The 24,179-nt window shown below is 41.0% G+C and overlaps 1 protein-coding gene across 2 annotated transcripts in view; it reads right to left on the bottom strand.

Annotated features, from left to right (window-relative positions):
• Positions 1-977: 977 nt before the first annotated feature.
• The window catches only part of Uggt (UDP-glucose-glycoprotein glucosyltransferase), a 188,732-nt gene continuing 165,530 nt past the window's right edge, over positions 978-24,179 (bottom strand). The window contains exons 25-28 of one of the 2 annotated variants that reach the window (XM_080283702.1): positions 19,609-19,725; positions 17,720-17,852; positions 3,953-4,020; positions 978-1,075 (exon numbers count right to left, since the gene is read on the bottom strand). In XM_080283702.1, the coding sequence (XP_080139828.1) occupies positions 3,986-4,020; positions 17,720-17,852; positions 19,609-19,725 (285 nt within the window). In that variant the 3' untranslated portion in view covers positions 978-1,075; positions 3,953-3,985. Of the gene's footprint in view, positions 1,076-1,111; positions 4,021-17,719; positions 17,853-19,608; positions 19,726-24,179 lie in introns of those variants that run through there. The other variant, XM_080283701.1, reaches the window with a different exon arrangement.

The following is a 24,179-nucleotide window of genomic DNA, read 5'->3' as shown; positions in this document are numbered from 1 at the left end:
AATTTATGAAATTATATTGCACATTAAAAAATTTTTCAACACAGCTACTGTATGTAGCATGATTCTGGGCAGAAACAGTTAATGCATGTACTTCAGAGGTCACTTGGCATCAGTACCTATTGAAAGCCAACTCCTCACTGTGGACAACAGCAGAATGAGTGCGATTTAACTTTTTTTTTTTTTTTTCCCATTAGTCAGAGGATAAGAATTTGTAATGTATGCATCTTTGCACAAAAGGATAACTTTTGTAATCTGCATAGCACACTAGGAATGCTCTCAGCCATGGAAGCAAAGCAATACAGTAAGCATTTCTGTGAAAGTCAGCTAAAGTAACGTCTCAGGACCTCTCACTTATCCCTCAGATGCTGTTCCTCAGAGAGCCCACAGGCCTTATTGGAGTGAGAAGACAGGCTGCAGCCCAGGGACATCTCTCTTTAGCTCAGTAAAAATTACTGATATTAACCAGAACATGATGTTCTTGGACTGAAGATGTTACTGAAATTGTTTTTAACTTTTCCAGCCTAGAGAGGTCTTACCTCAGTTGAATAGCAATGTGGCATTAACCAAAGCAAACATATGGACATTCCCAGCCTGAATGGGCTAGACTTTGAGTCTGCATACTTGACTGAGTTCTACACCTAGAGGTAATGACAATGTACAGTAGCTATAGTTCTTCTACCATAACTTAGTCCTCATTTTTGTTCCTCTGTGGCTTATTTTGTTTACCATGGAAGGATGCAATAATGCTGTGGTTTACTACCCATTCCCTAGCATTTCTCTGAGACTGGCATCATATTCTAGAATTAATCTATTGCTGCAGCTAAGAATTCAAGATAGAGAGATGGAGGTAAATTTTGGTTACCAGAGACCAACCAGTGTGGACAGCCACCATCAGGTGACCAAGGCCAACACATGCAAGCATGTTGGAGCCTTTACTCGTACAACAATACAAAGTTAAAATGGACAAAGTATACTTACCAAACTCACAGCCACACACCATTCTTATGCTAGTACCCCTCACAGAGAGTGGTAGCCTGCCCTCCAACCTACCACCTACATTTTAAGTCATTTAAATCTGCAGGTAAAAAAGAAATTAAAGGTCATTAATCCATCACAAATTTAATTAGGTTTTACAAAAAGAAAAAAAAAATGGGGCAAGAGCAAGAGAAATGATGTACAAATGACTTAACAAGTGGTCTCAATTTTTAAGTTTTCATTTAAACTGCAACATCTGACAACTAGTGGAGGCTGTCTGAGTACTGTGTCAAGTGAGAGTAAAGGATCCCTGTAGGTACTAGCAAATCTCATCCTGCTAAATATGGCAAACACATTGCATGGAGTAATTAAAAACAATTATTTGTTACATTATGAAAGGTGTCTTTTTTCTTTTTCTTTTTTAAGATTAATAATGAAACTTTCATAAAGCAATATTTATCACCACAGTCCAACATAGCTAAGCAAAAAACTCTCTGGTCCCCAGACTAAGTGGGTAGTATGTCTGCTGGTATGTAAGGGGAAGTATGATCTCTAGTTCTCAACAATAATCTCTTTAGTGCTCACTTACACATACCTGACCCATAAGACCCTGAATATGTATAACATAACCTTAAAAAAGACACAATACAATAAAGTATTAGCAGACACACCAAAACCTCATGATTTAAAATGAACATGTTTGAAAGCAAAAATAATGGAACAGTGCAGGGTATGATGTGCTGCCAAGAATCTGAAGCTCTTCTGAGTTACATTTTTACTAAGCCACTTTTTAATTTAGTGCATACAAATACTACAATGCATTCTGAACAGTATTATTCTTAAAATTCTAAAAAGTAAACAACATTATTCGTGTAACTCAAAACTAAACACCTAAATAAGGAAAAACAGCATATTTATACAACTATGCCATTTCTCAGCAAATTATAAAACTTTCTCTTGTTAATGCCACTTTACCTATTAATAGTTCATCTGTGTACACTGAGTTATGATATCCTGCTGGAACATGTACATGTGCAAAGCAATGATGCTCTTGCACTGAGCTACAACAGTGTCCTCCTTTCTTGTCAAGAAATATCACGGATTCGCAAGTGACTTGCTGTCCCACAGATATCATCATGAATTGAGATGAATATGTAAATTATCTGTCTTAACTGATTTGGTCAAGAATTCTGTATGCATGCTGAATGTTAACAACACTTGTTGAATTATGTTTTTTTTAACATCTGCTTCACTGTTACACAGTCACTGCATACACAGTTACGGTATTTCTACTTCAATTATAAACTCTGCATGTGCAGGGTGAGAGAAAAGATGAAGGATGAGATGGAGGGATGGACCGGAGAGTTATATGAGAAAGAGGGTGTGAGTCAGAGGGAGGGCAGCCTAATGGTAAACGACAGGGTGCTGCAGAGGTGATTTGTTTGTGGCCATCCCGTATAGAATTAAGGTGTCTGGCAACTGAAAAATAGACGATTGATGATATTCCTTAACTCTCTAAGCAAAAAACTGTGTGGTCGATTCTTTTGTATGGTTACATCTCTAATTCTTAACAACAGTACATGAAGAACTGCTGGTTTTAAGAAGGAGAAGACAAGACTCCGCCCATCATCATCATCATCATCTTCATGTAGCGTCTTTCTCTTCTCAGTGCCAGGGTTGGACGTGATATGAGTCGTCTCCATCTATCTCTGTCCTCCGCGTCTTCTTCTCTTATATTTAAATGTCTCATATCTTCTGTAACCACTTGCCTCCAAGTTCTCTTTGGTCTTCCCACTAGTCTCCTTCCTTCTACTTCCAACTCCATTGCCCTTCTCAAAATGTTATCTTGCTCTCTTCTGCACACATGACTGAACAATCTCAATCTCATTCTCCGAATCCTATCCTCTATGCTCTCCACTCCACATCTCACCTCCTCATTTGACGCTCTGTCCCTCCACTTAATTCTTGCCATATACCTCAGCATCCTGTGACCACAAGCCAACAGGAGCCTCTCCAAATCTGCAATCAGTGCCCATGAATCTGCAGCATACAGCAGCACAGGTCTGATGCACGCACAGTGGATCCTTGCACAGTGAACCAACGGTATCCCTTGGTTCACTAACAGACTGGCCAACTCTCTCCAATTTCTCCAGGCGCTTGTGATGCAGGTCCTCACTACCGCCTCTGCTCCGCCCTCATAGCTCATGGTGTCACCAAGATAGCAGAACTGGTCTACCACCTCCAACACACCAGCCTCCACTGCTACCTCCTGTGGTCTCACTACTGGCCCTCTAACACACACTGGGCACCTGAAGTTCACTCCAGCTCTCCTTACGTGCCTGAGTCCAAAGCATCTGCCATGGCACTACTTTGAGCCACCTGAACACCACACAGAGTTGACATCTATTCCCCCTCCACACACACTGCATGGATACCTTCCTCTCAGCAGTATCACAGCTGGCTTCCTTCCTACCACCATCAACCTTGATCTACTGACCTTCAGTCCTCTTGTTTCCATTTCTCTTCTCCAGACTCTGACCATTATTATTATTATTATTACAGTATTCTTACCAAATTCATGTGATATATTGCTTTGGCACTTATTTCTTGCTTTTTATTTCTATTCTATGAAATGCACTCCTCCTCCATGTATTTAACAAAGGAATATAAAAAATGGCTTCCAGATACCACTCTGAATCAGTTAGTGAAAACTGGAACATCACTTCTTAAGCCAACTGTACAGAATATGATCAAGTTCTGTTGCAGATTTAACTGAGGAATGTTCACTGATTGTGAGAAAAATAATACCTCATATTTACACATTACCAAAGTTCTATTTAAAATTATCCCTAGAATTCATTCAAATAGCCTACTAATAGTTTCTGATATAAATTACCCAACCTCATTCTTAAAAAGTCAATCCTTGCAACATGAACAATTTATAAATAATTTACAGGACACAGACATATTCACTTACAAAAGCCTTAATTACAATATCGACATCCATGTATCATAGTTCAGTATGTGGTGTATGACTAGATGAATCTGTAAAAGAAAATAACACACAGGTTATACACAGTTAAGACTACATACTAAAACTAAATATAATTAATGTAATTACAATTAAAATTCCTGAAGGCATATCCATGGATTATATTTCAAGGAATACACAGTATAGTAAATGTCATATAAACAGCGTGAATCACTACTCTAAAGTTCCAGAATAGCTCCTAAATATCCGTAAGGAATGGATACAAATGGAACTCTGCACTTATGCACTTCAGTCTGCTAAGTATATACTGTACTTAAGAATCACTCCAACATTTGAATGTAAAGAAACAACTGTGGTATATGTAATGCCACTCTCCCTCCAGCACTGTGATTAGTGGTCATGAGCTGGGATACTAAATAGATCTATTAATGATGTCCTACTCAGTAACTAAGGGCAAGTTCTTCATTCTCCTTACATAACATTTTTATTTTCTTTGATAAGGAGGCCAAAAAAAAAAATAAATAAATAAAATAAAAAAAAAGTTAATGATATGTTTTACGGAGACTGCAACCATCTGAGAGGATTTGCTGCACCGAAAATTAATTAATAAGGTATGATACACTGTCTTCAAATATGTTTAAATTGCTGAAAATTACTTTCAGTTAGGGATGAGTGTAATTGATTACTTGTAATCGATTACTTTGATTACTTCTTAAAAACATGTAGTAATCGATTTTCTTCCTATAATCGATTACCTAAAACGATTGCTACACAAGAATCACATTTACTTTTGAGTTGAACAGAAAAATATTATTTCTTTGAGAAATAAAGGAAAATGTCATACGCTTTGAAAGTTTCCTTTAATGCCACTGTAGAGTGCATTACTAAGGAACTGTGCCTTGTCTTAGTATTTTTGCATATTTCATAACTGTTTATTTTGCACATGGATTTTTTTTAATTTTTGTGTTTTATCAAAGTTTCTGGTCGCACAGATGCTCGTGTATTACATATATATTAGCGTGTAAGGCATGAGTAGCGGACAAATTAATGACAGAAACACCTTGTTAGGAGAAGCCTTTTATTGATGATGTTTTGCTTCTACAGAGCTTCTTCACATCCAGTGATCAAGCCACTTGATGTGTCGAAGCTCTATAGGAGCGAAACCGAAACGTCATCTATAAAAGGCTTCTCCTCACAAGGTGTTTCTCTCATCAAGTATATATTACTTCCCTACACGAAACGATGGTGGTTTGTTTGCATATTTTTGGAAACATGTTTCTATTATAGCATAGGCTAATCCTTTTCTGTCTGGCACAAGAGCGGTTGCATTATATATATATATATATATATACAGCAAGCTCACCCCTAACGTGAAGGTTTGGTTCCAACTGTGGTACGTTCGGCGCGAAACTGCGTAAGTTTTAACTACTCCTTATTTTGCTCCCTAGACCCCCTAAATAGGGTGTTTTGCTGTTATCTGCCATTAGTAATCAACAGGAAGCACTTTCAGTGGTCAGAAGGTTTATGTAAAGTTATAACTTACAAATACATTACTACACAGCAAAACTTCAACACACAAATAAATAAACACAAGGCAACATTCCGATGCTGATTGGTTTCAGGACAATTCATAGTCAAGTCAATTCACCATCACAACAATACCAAGACAATTCGCCATCATTAATGAAGACAGCTGTGGGTGATGCCAGAATATAATTCAAAGGCAAAATAAGTATATTTATAGAATGACGGGGAATCGTTCAGAGTGCGAATTGTCCTGACCGGGAATTGTCCATGTTTTAACGGGGAATTGTCTGACGGCGAATTGACTTGACGGAGATTGTCTCGGAACCCACCGATCATGGGTAATCATATAAATCAGGTTAAATGGTTACAAGGCTTCATTTAATGCTTTAACTTTATTTAAGTGCTTTAACTTACATACCAGAACAGTAAGTACCGTATTTCGCGGCATATAAGACGCACTTTTTTGTCTCAAAGTTACCTTAAAATATCCCCATGCGTCCTGCACGTTAGACTAAGGCAGGTTAGTTAGGCTTCACTGAGAAGAAACTCTTATAAAGATGATCATCTCAATGCTTAGCAACCACAGGTGTCTTCTACAGTATGCAGACTTGATTTTATTCTTAAAAATAATATACACTAGTGTGTATATGCAGCAGATTTCAGAAACACCCGAGATCAGAAACACATAAAACTTTCGCGGGTTTGTTTACAGCTCAACTGGCTAACATCGTGAAGATATTTAGCGGTTTAGCAATTTAACAGTTTAGCATCCGCACTATTCCAGCAAGCTAACGTACATGATCACTGGTGAACTGTCTGCTAACCTTCTGAAAGGCAATCATGACCACTTTGCTTGCCATCCATTCACTGTCGAGCAAAGCAATCATACTGGAGAGATGCTGGCTAGTGAAACTGCCAAGTCATCAAAACATACTTTCGTCACGTATGGAAATACAGTAACCCTAATTAGGTCAGTTACTTTTGTGACATTTTGTGAGTGTATATATGCAGCAGATATTAAAACACGCAAGTTAAAAAACACAAAGCATTCACGGTTTGTTTTCAGCTCAACTGGCCAATACCGTCAAGGAGTTTAGCGGTTTAGCAACTTAGCAGTTTAGTGGCTAGCGTACACCCTACTCTAGCAAGCTAACGTGCTCACTGGTGAACTGTCTGCTAACCTTCTGAAAGGCAATCATGACCACTTTGCTTGCCATCCATTAACTAACTAGCAAAGCAATCATGCTGGAGAGATGCTGGCTAGTGAAACTGCCAAGTCACCAAAACATACTTTCGTCACGTATGGAAATTCAGTAACCCTAATTAGGTCAGTTACTTTTGTGACATTTTGTGAGTGTATATATGCAGCAGATATTAAAACATGCAAGTTCAAAAACACAAAGCATTCACGGGATTGTTTTCAGCTCAACTGGCCAATACCGTCAAGGGGTTTAGCGGTTTAGCAACTTAGCAGTTTAGTGTCTAGCGTACACCCTACTCTAGCAAGCTAACGAAGTTACAGCTTCACTTTTTCAGCCAAGTGAAGTACTTTAGCAATGTCTGTGCAACTCAGGGCACACCCAGTTACAGTATTTTGTTATGAAAATAGGATAAAATTCACTGAGTAGCATAACTGATGCAATATCTGAAATAGCAGTGCCTGACGGGCATTCATATCAGCGTCCGCCATTTCTGTTGTATTCTTAGCAGACGAAGCGATCAGAATGATTGACAACGTTCACTCTCTGCATCTCTGCTGCCTAAGCAAAGCTCTCATGATCGGCAATGGGGATCATTTAGGCCGTAACGTCCAAATTTGTTAGGTTAGGTTAGGTTAGGTTGTAAAATCGTTTGCCATTTTGGACGTTACGGCCGAAACGACCAGAATCCTAAGGTGTAGGTAAGAGTTTGGTGTGGGTGTAGTTAAGGAAGTAGAAGTGGGAAGAGTCAGGCTAGGGAACTGATAATCCGCTTATTATAATCCCTTCAGCCCAGCAATGTATTTTATAGTGTAGTTTATTCATGCTCGCCATATGATTTTATTCAGTTCAGGAAACATGTACTGAGGAGGTTAATGTGGGCTGTATCAAATGCCCCAAGTCTGAATATCGCCTGTGCTCAGTTAAAACGATTGCCAAGTTAAAATCGTATGAAGTGTGGTATAAGCAATTCAGTGGATGGTACTGAGGACCATTTACTGTATGAGAGTGACAGTGAAACAGTGATGATGACCGTGGTGATGACTTCCAGTGATGCTTCAGGACTCGGGGGAAGTAGTGATGAATTCTCAGGATTTGAAGACGAGTGAAATTTTCACCATGTCAGTAATATGAAGTGAATATAGGTTTTAGGTGATCATGACAGATGCAACCATGGAAAATTTAGGATCAATGGTGCTGTACACCTTTAGTCTTGCACTGACGATGTTTGGATGAATAAATTGTTTGAGATGTTTCATGTCCTTAAGTGATGATATTTATATTGAACAACCAAATACATTTTGATGTTTTTGGCATATAATAAAGCCACTGGGTACTCCAAAACGGACTGATGTAAATGTTTCAGAGGTGAGCGAATGTTGCATGTGGTGTGTACGTGTGCGTGTGTGTGTGTGTGTGTACCATAGCGACTAGGAGGCAGCAGTGTTAAGACCAAAAATGGATGTTTTCACAGTACTCGAATGTTTTGAGATGGATGTCTGTTTTTAGCAAATTCTGGTAAGAGAAATATGCATTTTTAATCGTTGATGCTGGAAGGAAAACAGTTGACAGTAAGGGAGTGATACTGGGAGAAGAGGGTTGAGCCAGTTGTCTAGCGCTTGGGATGCAGCAGTGTTGCTAAGAGATAGTTTCACCATTCTCGACATGTTTTGAGATGAATGTCTGTTTTTAGTAAATTGTGATCAGTGAAGAACGTATTTTTAACTGTTGATGCTGCAAGGGAAACATCGCTGACAGTGAGGAAGTGATACTGAGAGGAAGGGGCAGAGACTGCTGCCTAGCGACTGGGAGGCAGCAGTGTTACTAAGGTGTAGCAATGGATGTTTTCACCATAGTATGTTTTGAAATGAATGTTTATAGTAAATTATGATCAGTGAAGCATACATTTTTAATTGTTGATGCTGCAAGGCAAACATAGCTGACAGTGAAGGAGTGATACTGAGAGAAGAGAGTAAAAACAGCTGTCTATCCTGTTCCCAAGCAGCCTTGCTAAATTGAACTTTGGTTGTAAAACATTGTAATTTGTGTATTTACAAGTGCTATCTTTTTATATTATTTGTGGAGGTAATTACAGGTTAGTTAGAGTGCATGATTAATGATGGTAGTCATCTGATATTGTGCTTGAGTCAAGGCAATGTGAGGAAATTCCGTAACAGGTGTGGAATATGACGGGGTTCTTTTAGGATAAATGAACTGATGTGAACATTCATTGTATTTTATGTTTTCGTCAGTGAAGGAAAGAATAGAGTTTATTGACTTCATTTGTGGTTTTAAATTCATAGAATATTAAAAACAGTGTTTATATCAGTTTACTGATACATATTTATCAGCAAAGTTGAGATGGCCTCGTGGTTTGAAGTCACGTTTTGTTAAGACGGGGTTTTGTTTTCTCTTTTCCTGTATCATTCTTTGTACATAAAAGAAGAAACTAAAGGATGATGAGCAGTACTGAATAGATTCTGAAAGGTGAGTGTTGTATCTAAGTGATAGAGGCTCATATCAGTCACGTTTTGTCAAGAAGGGGCATTGTTTTCTTTTCCTGTACCATTCTTTGTATATAAAAAAAGAAACCAAAGGCTGATGATCAGTAATGAATAGATTCTGAAAGGTGAGTGTGTATCTGTGTGGTAATGGCTCTTATCAAGAAACCTTACTGCAGTCTTGGTTGGGGCAAACTTTTTTTTCACAGAACTGCCCTGCCAGAATTAGGGTGCGTCTTTCACAATGCTGCGTCTTACATGCCGCGAAATACGGTATTTAACTTACAAATACAGTACTGTGGAAAATCACTGCAGCAAAACTTTAACGAACAAATAAAAAAGGCAATATTCCGACGCCTATCAGGTAAACTGGTTGTAAGACTTTGCTTCTTGTTTTAACGTAATTTAATAGTACTTTAACTTGTACATAAACTTACCAGAACAGTAATGTAAATACTGTACTTAACTTACAAATAAAGTACTGTGGAAAAGCAGTACAGCAAATCACATGATCACGTGATCAAAACAAACTGTGCGCGCTGTGATGAGGTTCGAGGATTTGGCCTTTCAAAGGCCTCTCTTGCGTAAATTTATAGTTTTCATAATGGTTCTTTAATCTTACGTTGTCTTATACATATCCCAGCACTAACCGCGTATAACTGCGAGCGCGTTCGACGAGAATGTGTTCGGGCCGAGTTTACTGTAATGGTTGTTTTGGAGATAGGTTGTTCCTGCCCCGTCATCAGCTGTGTGGAGGAAATGGTAGCTACTGTACTTTCATATTCCTATTCACACATATAATTCAATTTCCATTACTTTACAAATCAAAAGATACCATCACTCAAAACTGTAATGCACAGATATAATATTTTCATCCAGTGGATTCTGTGCTGATTGTATTGTTTCTCCACCATGGCAACTGCTTAAGTACTGGTGACTGTTGAAGTGACATACTGGATGACTGTTTAACAAGGGGGTTGTCTATGCTTTATTAAAAGTAATCCCTCCACTATCCGACGTAATAGAGCCAAAGGCATGTCCGGAAAGTGGTCCTGTCCGGATAGTGGGCACCAGCCTCCTGGACTTGTACTTATGGACCCTAACTCAAAAAAACACCTATACAACTCCCTCTGGACATGCATAGCACCTATTTAACCCTTTAAGTCCGGGTCGGGTCTTAAGACGGGTTCTCTTGATGGATACCGGGTCGGGACTTTTGAGTAAAAGAGCCTCAGGCAACGGGTGGCATCGTTTGATACCCCCAACCTTCCACGTTGCACTCAGAGGGGTCTGGGCTCTGACGTCATATGTAAACAAACCTGCTGGTACAAATGTACCGGGTTTTAGGGTGGATTTTTTTTTTATTTTCGCATTTTATGCTCAAATAATTACCTAAGAATGACTCATAAACCATAAGATAATTTTCTACAAACAAATATATGCCTAAAATCCTTCAAAAATATGCTGTAATAACAGTACATGTGACCGATTTTTTTTTCACGTCTGCAACGCGCGGAGGTTAGGCAGCGCGATTGTGCGTAGCGTGGAGTTAGAGGGAAGTCTTCACTTTTCGCCCTCAGCACAGTATTCAGATGAGATGGCAGAACCGGACAGCAATTTGCAGAACTCTGAAGTGACTAGTAGACTTGATGAAGAGAGGGAAGTGCATGACATCACCGATTTTGAAGGATTTTCCGACAGTGATACACAAACTCCGTCAACCTCAGGGGTATCAGTGAGTAGTGCTGGCGTGAAACGTAAGTTATCGCCAGGTTTGGAGTACGATAGTGATGACCAGGAGAGTGGTAGTGACAGTGAGGGGATGGCACAGGAGAGTGGTAGTGACAGTGAGGGGATGGCAGACAGTGACAGTGATGGATTTATTCCCGTGAGTGACGAGAGTGATGATGATTCAGACCTAAGTGATGATGATGATGATCCCAGGGTGTGTGACCCTCCCGTAGGCCTGGTGGTATTGGTAGTGCTGGTGGATCTGGGTTTATCTGGGCAAATGGTGATAGATTCATACCAAATTGCTATAGATTTGATGCAACTCACAGTGGAGTGACAAGGGCTGCTGGAGTAGACAAAAACAGTTCTGAAATGGAGTATTTTCTCCTGTTTTTTGATGGTGAAATTCTTGATTATTTGGTACAAGAAATAAGTTTTTCTAATAAGAAAAGAATGTTCTGTTCAAACTATAAGAAGAAGAAAAGTTTTGTTGAATGAGAGGAAATAAGTTCTGTTCTAATTACTGGTAGATTAGTAAAGTTCAGAAGTTGAAATTACAATTTTTTGAATATGGAAACAAGTTCTGTTTTGAAAATAATTGTACATAGAAGCAAGAAATAAGTTTTTCTAATAAGGAAAGAATGTTCTGTTCAAGCTATAAGTGAAAACACCAGATAGAAAAAAGTTGTTTGTTTACTTTCTGCGGCATCCTCATGGATTACCCATACTGCATTCATCAGCTTCATCAGCTGTAATTTCAGTAATGGGTAGGTAAAATATATTTATTTTATTATTTTTATTGATATTTCATCATTATCCATCATCCCAAACACATAAATCATAAAAATATGACATGTCAAATTTCCCGAAACTTTTGCCTCCCGGGGCATGTCTGCGGATTCTGAATTGCCTCACAGAGGGGTTAAGACCCAAATCACACCAATAAGGGATATAAAAGACTGAAATAAATGCAAAAGAACTATAAAATTAGGGTTTAGAGGTGAGTTTATACAATATTAAACATTCTGGGTACTTAGAACAAGTCCCTGGCTCCTGGACTGGTACTTATGGACCCTAACTCAGAGAAATACCTCCCTACTGCACATGCATAGCACCTAATACCCTATTCACACCAATAAGGGACATAAAAGAGTGAAATGAGGTGTTAGAGGTAAGTACAGTATGGAAAATACAGTACAGTACAATATGAAACATTCTGGGTACTACAGCAAGTCCCTGGCCATCTCGATGAATCTCCTCTCAGACTCTGACAGTAAGAAGGATTTCCTGAAGCACTTGCAGTACACTGTTCATGAAGTCTTGCACAGAACTTAGTCATTTGCACACAGAATTCCATTCTCTTAACACTGCGCACTCTTGTCTTACTTGTGCTCCATTGTACCTTAATGAAATAAGTGGTGCACTCTGCACTTTAAGTCTTTCCACTCTTGAAACCATTTTCTAAACAAAACACACTCGTTAATGTACGTTACATTTACAGTCCATTAAATCTTTGTCTTTTCACTCGGAACTCAAATTCCTTAACACTATGCACTGTTTTTTATCACTACACAACACTGTAAATTCCCATGTGGTCTAGTGGAGAAGGTCTTGGCATCTTATCACTGTCAGAGTCTGAAAGTAGCACATGCAGGTGACCTAGGGGTGCGTCACTGGGTCGTGGTGATGGCGTACCCACTGCAGACGACTCTGAAGATAGGCACAAACTCATGTCAAGCGGTGACTCCACCGTGGCTGATGTGCTGGGCTGTGGCTCGGAGCATGAGGGCCTGTCTTGGGGAGGCAACAGAGTGGAGCCAGGGCTGGGCACAGCGAGGGTCACAGGTCTGAAAAAGCTGTCAATCGTTGACTGACGCAAGGAACAACGATTCTGACGATTAATGATGCGCTGCCTGAAAGCACGCACTTCCTCCACAAGTCCCAAGGGCCCCATCTCCCTGTCGCAGTCCGGGTGTTCCAGGTAGTCCAGAACGAACTCTAGGTGTTCCCGGAGTGCGCTCAGCTTGGGGATGGCTGGAGTAGTGTCATGCTGAGAGGAGTCCGCATCATCGTCGCCGTCCTCTTCGGAATCTTCAAGCTGGGTACTGACACCTGCAACTGAAGATGCGATCTTGATATCAGACAGGGTCTGTTACCCAGGATAGCCTTCATCGTCATCCAACCACTCACGCACTTTGTCCACATCAACATCGTCCCCATGCGCACGTAGACGTGCATGGAAGTCATCCATGTCAAAACCTAGGAAACAGTGCTCCACATCCGTTCCGACAAGCAGACAAGACCAACCATTTTCTAGTCTTGACAGGGACTTCCTTCCATGCACTGGCCCAGTTGTAAATGGCAGACTTGATGTTGTAGCGGCGAAGGTTTTCCAAAGTCCGCTGGCCTCGCGTGTCCCATCCCTCCCTGCGCTCGTCCTCGTCCTCGAGAACAACCATCATCTCGTCCAAGAACTTCTGTCGGTATAGCCGCTTCGTTGCCACGATCACTCCTTGGTCCATTGGTTGGATGAGAGCAGTAGTATTAGGTGGCAGAAACATGCACCTAATGCGGGCATTCTCAGCCACCAAGTCCTTGTCGCACGGGTGGGCAGGTGCATTGTCGATGAGAAGGAGGGCCTTTACCTGGTCGCGTGGGATTCCCAGTTTCTCTGTCTGGTAATGTATGACCTCCTTGACGAAATGGCGGTGGAACCAGTCTTTGAAGATGTGGGCTGTGAACCATGCCCTCAAGGAATGGTACCAAACGACAGGAAGGACATCCATCACCCCACGAAGACACCGAGGCTGCTTTGCATGGTCAACAATAACGGGCTTAAGCCGGTGCATGCTGTTAGCACTAGCACAACACAAAGCAGATATCATTTGCTAGGAGAGCTTGCGGTCAGGTACACGCTTCTCCGTCTCCTTGGCTAGAGTGTTCGTAGGTAAAGAGCAATAGAATAAACCAGTTTCGTCAGCGTTGTAGACTTGACCGAAAGTGAGGCCCTCCCTGTCGATCAAGCACTTCACCTTGTGCCGAAACTCGTCTACTCCATCCTCGTTGGCATCCAAAGCTTCGCCATGAGACTTACGGTTGGTAAGGCCATGTCGTAACTTGAACGTGAAAAGCCAACCCTCGGATGCCTTGAAGTCTGGGACGTCGTGAAGCCTTGCGAACTTCTCAGCAGCAGCCTTCAGCTCTGTCCCATGCACCATCACACCAGCAGCACATTCCTGTCGAGACCAAATCAACGTGGAGCGGTCGACTTCAGCAAACTTGGGAGTAAACATCATCTTCCTCTCCACGTTGCGTTTGCTTTTCGATGAGAAGTCAGCCGTGTACTGCATGAGTTTGTCTCGGGATCTCTTAATATCAAAGTAGATCGGGCCAGGTTGAACTCACGAAGGATGCGTGACGAAGACCATCCCACATCCACTTTCTCCAATATCTCCCTCTTCTTCTCCAGAGTCAAAACCACTCTCTTCCTCTTCTCAGGCGGCGGGGCCATCTTTACACACACGAAGGAGAGGCACGAGAGCAAAAGGAGAGCCTGCAGCAGGTAAGGCACCACCACAAAAGCGAGCACGTGGGCAGCCATGATGACGATCGTGCACTCGTGACAAGAGACAGGCGGTACGTGGGGAGGATGCAGGGGCGCTCTAGCAGACATCGGAGGAATGACACACCATAACAAAGCTGTCCCGCGCCGCGTGCGCCAAGTTCAAATTACGAGCTGGAAAAAGTCGGATTTTTTTCGAATTTTTTGTGGTTTTCGGACCATTTTGGGAATATTGGATACCAGGACGATAATGTCCAGTAAGTGGGGATGTCCGGAAAGTGGGTGTCCGGATAGTACGGGGATTACTGTATTTAGAGGTATCTTTCTATATACAGTAAAACCTCAATTTAACAGCATCCTAGGGTGCACTGAGCATGACGGAAAAAATGAAATTCCGTTAGATTGGGGCTTGCACCACGATAGTGTATCTACTTTCTCGCATAAATTCATAGGTGAGAGTCAAATGCTCATCAATATTCCTTCTCACGAGGTGTCAGTTATGAGACACCTTATTTAAAGAAATGTGGCTTATGGTTTAACATGAACCTTCATAATGTGCAAATATTTTTTTTACATTCAGTCAGGAGGCTCAATGTTATTTATCGATACCCCCGGAACTCACGCTAACACATTTTTAACACATTTTTAAGCATATAAACATGTGAAGACATACAAAATCAATAAAAAAAATTTATGTTTTGAACAAAAGAAAGCAGGTAGGTATGGTACATAAACATACCCAGTTAGCGGGAAACTGCAAACAGATGATCAAGATGCACGAGGCACCTGCCATATTTGAATTTCTTTCTAATTTTTACCTATTTTTGGGGAATTTAAAATTTTTTTTTGCACAAATCTCCCTTGGGTGATTTGTGCCGTTAGTTTGGGGTTGCCGTTAGAATGAATGCTGTTAAATCGAGATTTTACTGTATACTACTGTACATACAGAGCCACAGCAGGATGTAATGGTGATCAGTATTAAATTACTGACCTTAAATACATATGCAACTACTAATGCTACGGTATTCAATAACTGTTGGAACACAAACAGACAATTCAGTCTCTGCCTGATGACTGACTATCAAGAGGTGGCAGGCTTTGTGTGAAACACATCTACACGTACAAGATGAGTATGCTGACCAAAAACTAGGATTCACCTTCTGTACTTAAGACTGATATGATCTGCACAGCTCTCACATTCAAGGTAAAATTATGAGACTTTAGTCATTTTGCTTGGAGCTTCTGGTGGAGTTGCTAAAGCCTACCAACTCTCCTGATCTGGCTTCTGTCTCACCCAAGGTGGACATCTATGAGGGTTTCTGTATAATGTATTTTCATGTGTTTACATGTTTGCAGCTGGTCAAGGTTCCCTCAAAAGTATGCAAACTCTGACTTGCAAACACGGACATTACAGCAGTTTCCACATGCACTTTTCACCCCAGCAGTTTCCACATGCACTTCTCACCCCAAACACCAAAAGCCTTCCACACCTACACCTATGCATAAAGCATTCGGTGGTAGAGGATCACTTCTTAAGAGACAGAAAGTTGTGTTCCTTGTTATCCCCAAAAAGATGTCCTTCATAACTCATAAAACATGGCTTGAACATGTACTGTATACTACTGCTGCTTGTCAGTGTCAGGTGTGTGAAAGCCAGCTGTTTATCCATCCACCCATCATCCAATCTTACGTTGCCCGATGAGGTGCGTAGGAGCCTGGGGCTAGGCAAGTTGATCCTGACATTTATGATGACAGAGGCCAGCCTCACTCATCCCTGAGTGGCATTACATGAGCAATAAACCCCAACCACCCCATGGATATAAACCTTTACCAGCACAATCCAGTTGGAGTGCCAGAATTACCCAATAAACCACCAGGTGCCAAAATTTGGTTATATGGTTACCATCCAGCATAGTAAATGGTTTCCTGATGTACAGGAAACCATTTGGCTTGTCACTCAGTGTAGAGTCACCCACAGGCAGAACAAAGAGGAAAGAATGAGGGAAAGAAAGAAAGAAGAGGGAGTGTTACAGTAAGTAAAAAACTTTGTTTCACATAACCAAACGAACCATTACCTGTGCCAGTTTACACCACCTTTTGCTCTCTCCTTTTTGTGGAAAATTGTTAACAGGCTGATTTAAGCCTTACTATGAGTGGAACAGTAGTACATATAAATTGGTGTCTCACTGTCCTCGAAGTTAGGTATTTAACCACTTCACCTGAGATCTGTCCAAAGCAGAATACAACAGTTCGGCAAGAATAAACTGCAAAGGATATCCTCATGTTTCACTCCAAGGGGTCTCTCCTAAACTGAATATACCTGTCTGTCATTAACCAGAATAAAATACAAATTGTGTCCTTGTGCTCAGGAGTTAAAAGAAACTTCCAAACTAACTACGACCTGAAAATCCCTCAAGACTCTCCTTGGCATTTTTCCTGCCTAACCTTGGCTTTCCTCAAGGCTAACCTGGCGATCCTTTGGACTTAACCAGGAAGACGGCAGGTCTCTGGCACTGTTTGCTAATGACTGCCACAGAATGATGATGACTTTCAGGTTAACTCCTTCACATGCACAGTGCATCCCAAAGTGTTTTAATGTATTTCATCTTGATAACATGTCCAAAGGGATAAATAATAACAGAGATGAAGTTGGTAAGCTGCTGACAGGGAAGTGGGGGTGCAGGTGGAAAAATCCTATCTATGTGATATGAACTGTTTTGGGGAGGGGAGTTATGCCTTGTTCCACTGCTAGTAAAGGGAGTGGATGCAAGGGGAGTAGTAAGCTCTGAGAAAACTCTGGGGAAACTGTATACTGCAAGTGTGCAAAATTTAATGCTTTAATGGTACTGAAATTTAAAGCTGTTGAGGCTGATGATGCCCATCTTTCAGAGTGTAGAGAGATACAGATGCACTGATAAATGAGTAGTGTTTCCCTGAATGACAGAACTACAAAAGAAGAAATGTGAATAAGCAGTTTAAAGATGAACTAGGAACTGAATGCGCTGGTGATGTATAAAGTTAGGTCACGGTGGTCTGGACATGTAAAGAATGTGGAGGATGAAAACTAGATGAAGAGAAGTGGACCAAAAGGACCTTGGATGAGGTCCTACAAACCAGCTTCAGGGTTAAGGGACTGTACAGAGATGCTGCCAAAGACGCAACAGCATAATACCTACTAATCAATAATAAAAGATTACACTAGAAAACACAAACATACACAGTACATACATACCTTGCGAGTGCATGGTTTTATTTTGCTTTAGGTCTTGTATAACAGCTTTTATCTCATTATCATAGGAGGTCCACTCTGGTATTATCCTCTGAGCCGCATCCAATTTGGCCTCCTTAGTCATGGGGTTATTACACTGAATGCAAACATCAGAAAATAAGTAAATGGCAAACTTTTGCTGAGGAATATAATATTAATTACATTACTAGATTGACATGAGTACTGCACATAAATAATTTAAAATTCTCTAAGCATTGTACTTATTTACCTGGATAATTTTTCTTCATGATAAATTGTATGAAACACAATATCCAGTGTTGTGCATAAAATAATCATTAACCACTTCAAAACACAAATACAGTTTTTACTGTATTCTTGCTGCTACTTGAAGAGGTTATTGAAGGCTATGTCTATTCCCTTCAGCACAAACGGTTAATCCTTAGGTGAACAGGTTATCGAGAGAGAGAGAGAGAGAGAGAATCTACATCACAGAACTGAAGGGGTTAATACAGGCTTTTTATGGCCGAGTTCTATTTACAGTATTTAACATCTTCCTCAGGTTCATCAACTGTATATGAGACAAGATATACCTACAAACATTTTCTGCTATTACTCGACACTAATCCTTCCCAACACTCAGCCTTGTGTCCTTTCATCTTGACTCCTTATTCTTGCTATCTCTCTAATCTTACTCATATCAGCTTAACTTTTAGCACTCTGTTAGTCAAACCCATATTCACCATGAGTTCGTTACCTGCAACCTTCTTCAATCATCAAAATAATCCTGACCTTTATTCCCTCCCTTAGGATGATGTAAGGTTGGGCCCAGAAAGAGGCTTTCTGAATCTTTTTCATGGATTTAGAACTAAGAGAGACGGAATTTAATATCTGACACTCTCTCATTTTGCCCTTGGGCCCACAGGAACTGGAAGGGGAAATATTCTTTCTCCTCTACCTCAGAGATTGGTTACAAACTTACCATCCATGTAGTAAACTGTGTCCTGGGTTGCAGGAAACCAACTGATCTGCCACTCAGCAAAGCAACACTTCAGCAGCACTACAGTGAGTGAATAGATGATGGATGTCCCCATCTGCCACATGCCACTTCAACATCATACTGTATATTTTTCTTAGCAGTATTAACTCATCCCATTACATATTTTTTCCTATGCTATTTTTAGATTATTTTATTTGGTTTGGAAGAGAGTTTTAGAACTACAAAAGTCAGATATAGCCTTCAATAACACTTGCTACTGGAAATCCTTCCTAAGTTGAATAAAACTGTTATACAGCAAAAAAAAACAAACAAAAGATATCCTCTTACTTAGGGAGTTAAGATAATTAGTACCTGAACTCTCATTTTGTCTATATACTCATCCATTTGCTCAACCATCCCTCAAAGTAAATACAAATGCAGCCAGGTATCTCATTTCCCCAACCTTCCAGACAGACATCATCCTTCTAGCAATGATCATGTTTTACTTACATAACACCCCTGATTCCTAATCCATCTTAGGCTACCAATCTTGTTAGGAACATTACGATCATTATCAAAATGATCCAGCAACAGGAACAAGAAAACGCACAAACTATAGAGCTATTAACATAATGCCAAGTAGAATACATTACATATCCTTTCACTGATCATTCAGGTTTTCAAAAATCTTGGTTCCATACCACAGGAACAAATCATCCATACTGTCTTACCAATCTTATTTACTGTACTGTCAAGGTAATCTAATGCTATACACATACTCCAAATCAACCTAATATGTCATTTAACAACACAGTACAGTACAGTAAATGTAATAATATGCCAAACAATATATGTAAACACACACACACTTTTAATTTGAGAGATAGTTACTTAAACAATCTCTGTTCATACTTACCAAGTCAATAATCTTTGCAGTTTTCTTAGATTCATCATCACACCAAGATTCACACCACAGCCAGTCCTGGGGGAGTGACTTGATTCGAACTTGATGAACCATATTGTTTGGAAGATCCTGAGGAATAACACACATAGTAGAGATAATACTCTAATCAATCAGGTTTCTATCATCATACATGCCCTACAGAAACGATAAAATCTCAATAATTTCATAAAAACTTTCCAAGACTTGTCAAAACTCTCCGGTTTGGTGATGGTCAATTTCCTACTTCTTCATGATTAGGGAACTACCCATGCAATCATGGAATTCTTTATTCTGGACCTTAGATTCTGCTCTAGGTGTGCTTTTCGGATTGTGATTTCATTATTGCAAAGACGATAAATGATGGTTCTTGTTCTTTTCACCAAACTTTTATGTTAAATAATTGTTTATACAGTATCCAAAACCAAGCCGTAAGGTGGAAATTTTGTATTTTTACACTGGAAGATAATTAAATATTTGTCAGTACTTCATGACCTAATAATTCATTCAGCTTCTAAACTCATCACTTACTCTTTGTTTTCCTCTTTAATAACCTCTTTACATGGAAATTTTGTATTTTCACACTGGTGGATAATTATACATTTGTCTGGATCTCAAGATCTAATCATTCACTCTGCTTCCAGAGTCATCACTTACTCTTTATTTTCTCTTAACTAGCCTCTTTAAAAACAATTTTCAACATATCTCTATCTCCCTTTCACATGAACTTATTTATTGTATCCACCACCACCACTTCCTCCCTTCCTCTTCCACATCTCTTTCTACCTCCATATTCTACCAAGCTGTTCTTTACTTACCAGTCGACACCCTTGGAACAATGCACACAGCTTTAGCAATCCTAACCAAATACTCTGTGTATGCAACCCACATTTTTTTTTTTTTTTTTTTCCAGTCAATATGTAAGTAGTACTTGGTCAGGCAAACCACATCAACCTCTCTCAACTCTCATATCTTCAACACACCCAAGGAGCCTACCTTCTTCAATCATACTTTCAACTGGGTTTTTGGCTTTTATACCATATATAGTGTCTGTACATGTAAGTACCCATTTGTTCTACAAATATAAATTATTTATGCATAACTTACTCTCTTACTCACACAACTGATACTCTCCATTACAGTTTCCTAGCACACCAAAGGCTACCCAATACATCACTCAAAGGAACCTGCACCACCTCCTCCATTCAGATCCCCTATTACAGCCACTCACTAATTCCTTAGTAAATGTCCTATCCACCCATGACAAAGTATATTAACCTTCTATTGTACTTTTACCCCCTGGGGGTAGGGGGGTTTCAAGAATACTCCCCCAGTATCCCTGCTTGTCGTACGAGGCGACTAAAAGGGTTGGTGGTGGGTTAGTGCCCCACCCCGTAAAAAGAACCAACTAAAAAAGCGAATAAAGCGCCTCGGACCCGGACGGACCATACGTTGACGACTAAGGACCGGACAAAGGACATTCTTAGGGTGGGAACATGGAATGTGAGAGGAGTGAATGATGAAGTGAAAGAGAGAGAGATTGTTCAGGTGCTTGAGGATGCAAAAGTGGATATATGTGGATTGACTGAAACTAAATGGAAAGGTGAAAGGGTGAGAGAATGGGAATATGGTGTAGGTATATGTGCAGGAGTCAATGAGAATGAGAGGGCAAGAGAGGGAGTATGTCTGATGATAAGCAAGAAGTGGAAGGAGAATATAAGAGAGTATGGAACAGTGGATGCAAGGATTGTATGGGTGAGGATGAAGGTAGGTATACAAGCATGGGCGATTGTATGTGTGTATGCTCCAACAGAGGATCGAGTGGAAAGAGTGAAAGATGAGTTTTGGGCGAGAGTAGAAGCATGTATGGACAAGTTTGAGAGGAGCGAGAGAGTGATGTTGATTGGAGACATGAATGGCAAAGTTGGGAATGTACGAGTGGATGGAGTGGTTGGTCAGTGGGGTGTGCCAGCTGAAGTAGATGGGAATGGTAGTGCTTTGGTGGACATCTGTGCCTGTAAGGGGTTGGCAATAGCCAACACCTACTTTCGGCATAAGATGATCCACCGGTATACATGGAGAGTAATGAGGAGGATGGATGGTGAACTTGTTGAACGAAAGGCAATGATAGACTACGTGTGTGTGGATGAGCAAATGAGAAGACAAGTGTTGGATGCAAGAGTGTGGAGAGGGTGGGGGAATGGAGTCTCGGACCATCACTTAGTGATGGCCAAGGTAGAGCTGCAAAGAAAGTGGTTGAGGAGACGAAGGGGAAGACAGGAGGAAGCAGCTCCTGTGAGAAGAGTGGAGAAATTGCAAGATAGTGAGAAAATGACAGAGTATAAGAGCATAGTGGAAGAAAGATTGGGAAGGTATGAGCTAGAGCAGATGGAAGGGGTGGAAGACGTATGTAAGATATTCACGGAAGAGATAGGCACAGCGTGTGAGGCGGTTTGTGGAGTGAGGAGGAGATGCAAGGGTGTGCAAGGGACAGCATGGTGGAATGATGAGGTGAAACGAGCTGTGGAACAAAAGAAGAAGGCATATAGTGATTGGTTGGCGAGTAGAGGTAGGGGAAAAGATGAGAGAGAGAAGAGAGAGGTATATGTGAGCAGGAGAAGGGTGGTTAAGAGACTGGTGAAGGAGAGTAAGAAGAAAGTGGATGAAGAGTTTGGGAGGAATCTGAGTGTGAAATGGAGGGAGAGTAAGAAATTGTTTTGGAAGGAGGTAAAGAAAGTAAGGCAGTGTGAAAGGGGAAATAGTAGGAAAGTAAAAGATAGGAATAATAGATTGTTGGTGGAGAAGAGAGAGAAACTGAGGAGATGGAAGGAGCACTTTGAGGATTTGTTGAATGTAGAGAGTGAGAGCAGTGTGAGTATAAGTGGTTGGGGAATGGCTGGGAGAAGAAGAGATGAGAGGAGGGAGGAAGAGATCAGTAGGGCGGAAGTAGTGGAAGCGATGAAGAAGATTAAGCTGGGAAAGGCCCCAGGAATTGATGGAGTGTGTGGTGAAATGCTTAGGTATGGGGGTGAGATTGTTGTGGAGTGGATATGGAAGTTGTGTAGATTGGCTTGGGAAGAGGGAAGGGTTCCAGAGGACTGGAAATCAGGTATAATTGTTCCTCTGTACAAAGGAAAAGGGGAGAGAGAAGTATGTGGTAACCATAGGGGTATTTGCCTTCTTAGTGTGACTGGTAAAATATATGGTAGAATACTCATTGATAGGGTTAGGCATATGACAGAGGAGCTAGTTGGAGAAGAACAAGGGGGGTTTAGGAAGGGAAAAGGGTGTGTAGATCAGATATTTGTTCTAAGATATTTAGTGGAGAAGTATCTAGAGAAGGGAAGGAAAGTGTCTGCTGCCTTCATGGACTTGGAGAAAGCTTATGACAGAATAGATAGGCAAGGTATGTGGAAGGTATTAAGAATATATGGAGTGGAGGGGAAATTGTTGAGTGCTGTGAAGAGTATGTACGAGGGAGCTAGGGCTACGGTGCGAGTGGATGGTGAGCTGAGTGAGTTCTTTGATCTCAATGTAGGACTGAAACAGGGGTGTGTGATGTCTCCATGGCTGTTTAATATATATATGGATGGGGTTGTAAAGGAGGTGCAAGGTAGGGCAGTGGATGTGGGGCTGGCCCTAATGAATGAGGGTGAGATTTGGAAGCTTCCGGTGTTGCTGTTTGCTGATGATACAGTATTGTTGAGTGAAGATGAACGGGAATTGCAAGGTTTGCTGAATGAATTTGGGACAGTGTGTAGGAGGAGGAAGCTGAAAGTTAATGTAAGCAAAAGTAAAGTTATGGTGTTTGAGAGGAATGAAGTCACAGAGTGTGCAGTGAGGTTGGATGGTGAGGATATGGAGAGTGTGAGTGCATTCAAGTACTTGGGTAGTGTGATGAGTAAGGATGGAACTATGGGGGATGAAGTACATGAAAGGGTATAGCAGGGAAGGAAGGTTGTTGGTACACTGAATGCAGTGATGAGAAATAGGGAGGTGAGTATGGAAGTTAAGAAGTCACTGCATGATAGTATTGTGATCCCTACCCTGACGTATGGAAGCGAGGCGTGGACCTTGCAAGAGGGGAACAAGTCAAGAGTGAGAGCAGTGGAAATGAGTTACTTGAGAGGAGCATGTGGAGTGACGTGGAGGGACAGGTTGACGAATAAAGAAGTGAAGGAACGTGTGGGGTAGATGTGGATGTGGTTGAGAAGATTAGGAGAAATACACTGAGGTGGTTTGGACATGTGGAGAGAATGGAGAATGAAAGACTGACTAAGAGGGTGTATGTAGGTGAGGTGGAGGGAGGGAGAGGGAGGGGTAGACCGAGGATGAGGTGGAGGGATGGAGTTGAGAGGTATATGAGGGAGGGGGGGGTGAGTTGGGGGGAGGGTAGTCGAATGGTGGGTGACAGAGTGACATGGAGGCGTTTTGTCTGCGGCCACCCTTTGCGGGATTAGGGCGTCAGGCTAAAGATAGATAGATAGATAATTAGTAGGTAATTATTGTGCTCCAATCGGATTGAGCCAGTGAAGGTTTATATCCAA

Source organism: Coenobita brevimanus, chromosome 98 (assembly GCF_032717465.1).
Source record: "Coenobita brevimanus isolate Jiangsu-jjx chromosome 98, ASM3271746v2, whole genome shotgun sequence".
NCBI lineage: Eukaryota > Metazoa > Arthropoda > Malacostraca > Decapoda > Coenobitidae > Coenobita > Coenobita brevimanus.
Note: the sequence above shows the minus strand (reverse complement) of the source record. Positions and strands in the feature narration are given on the sequence as shown.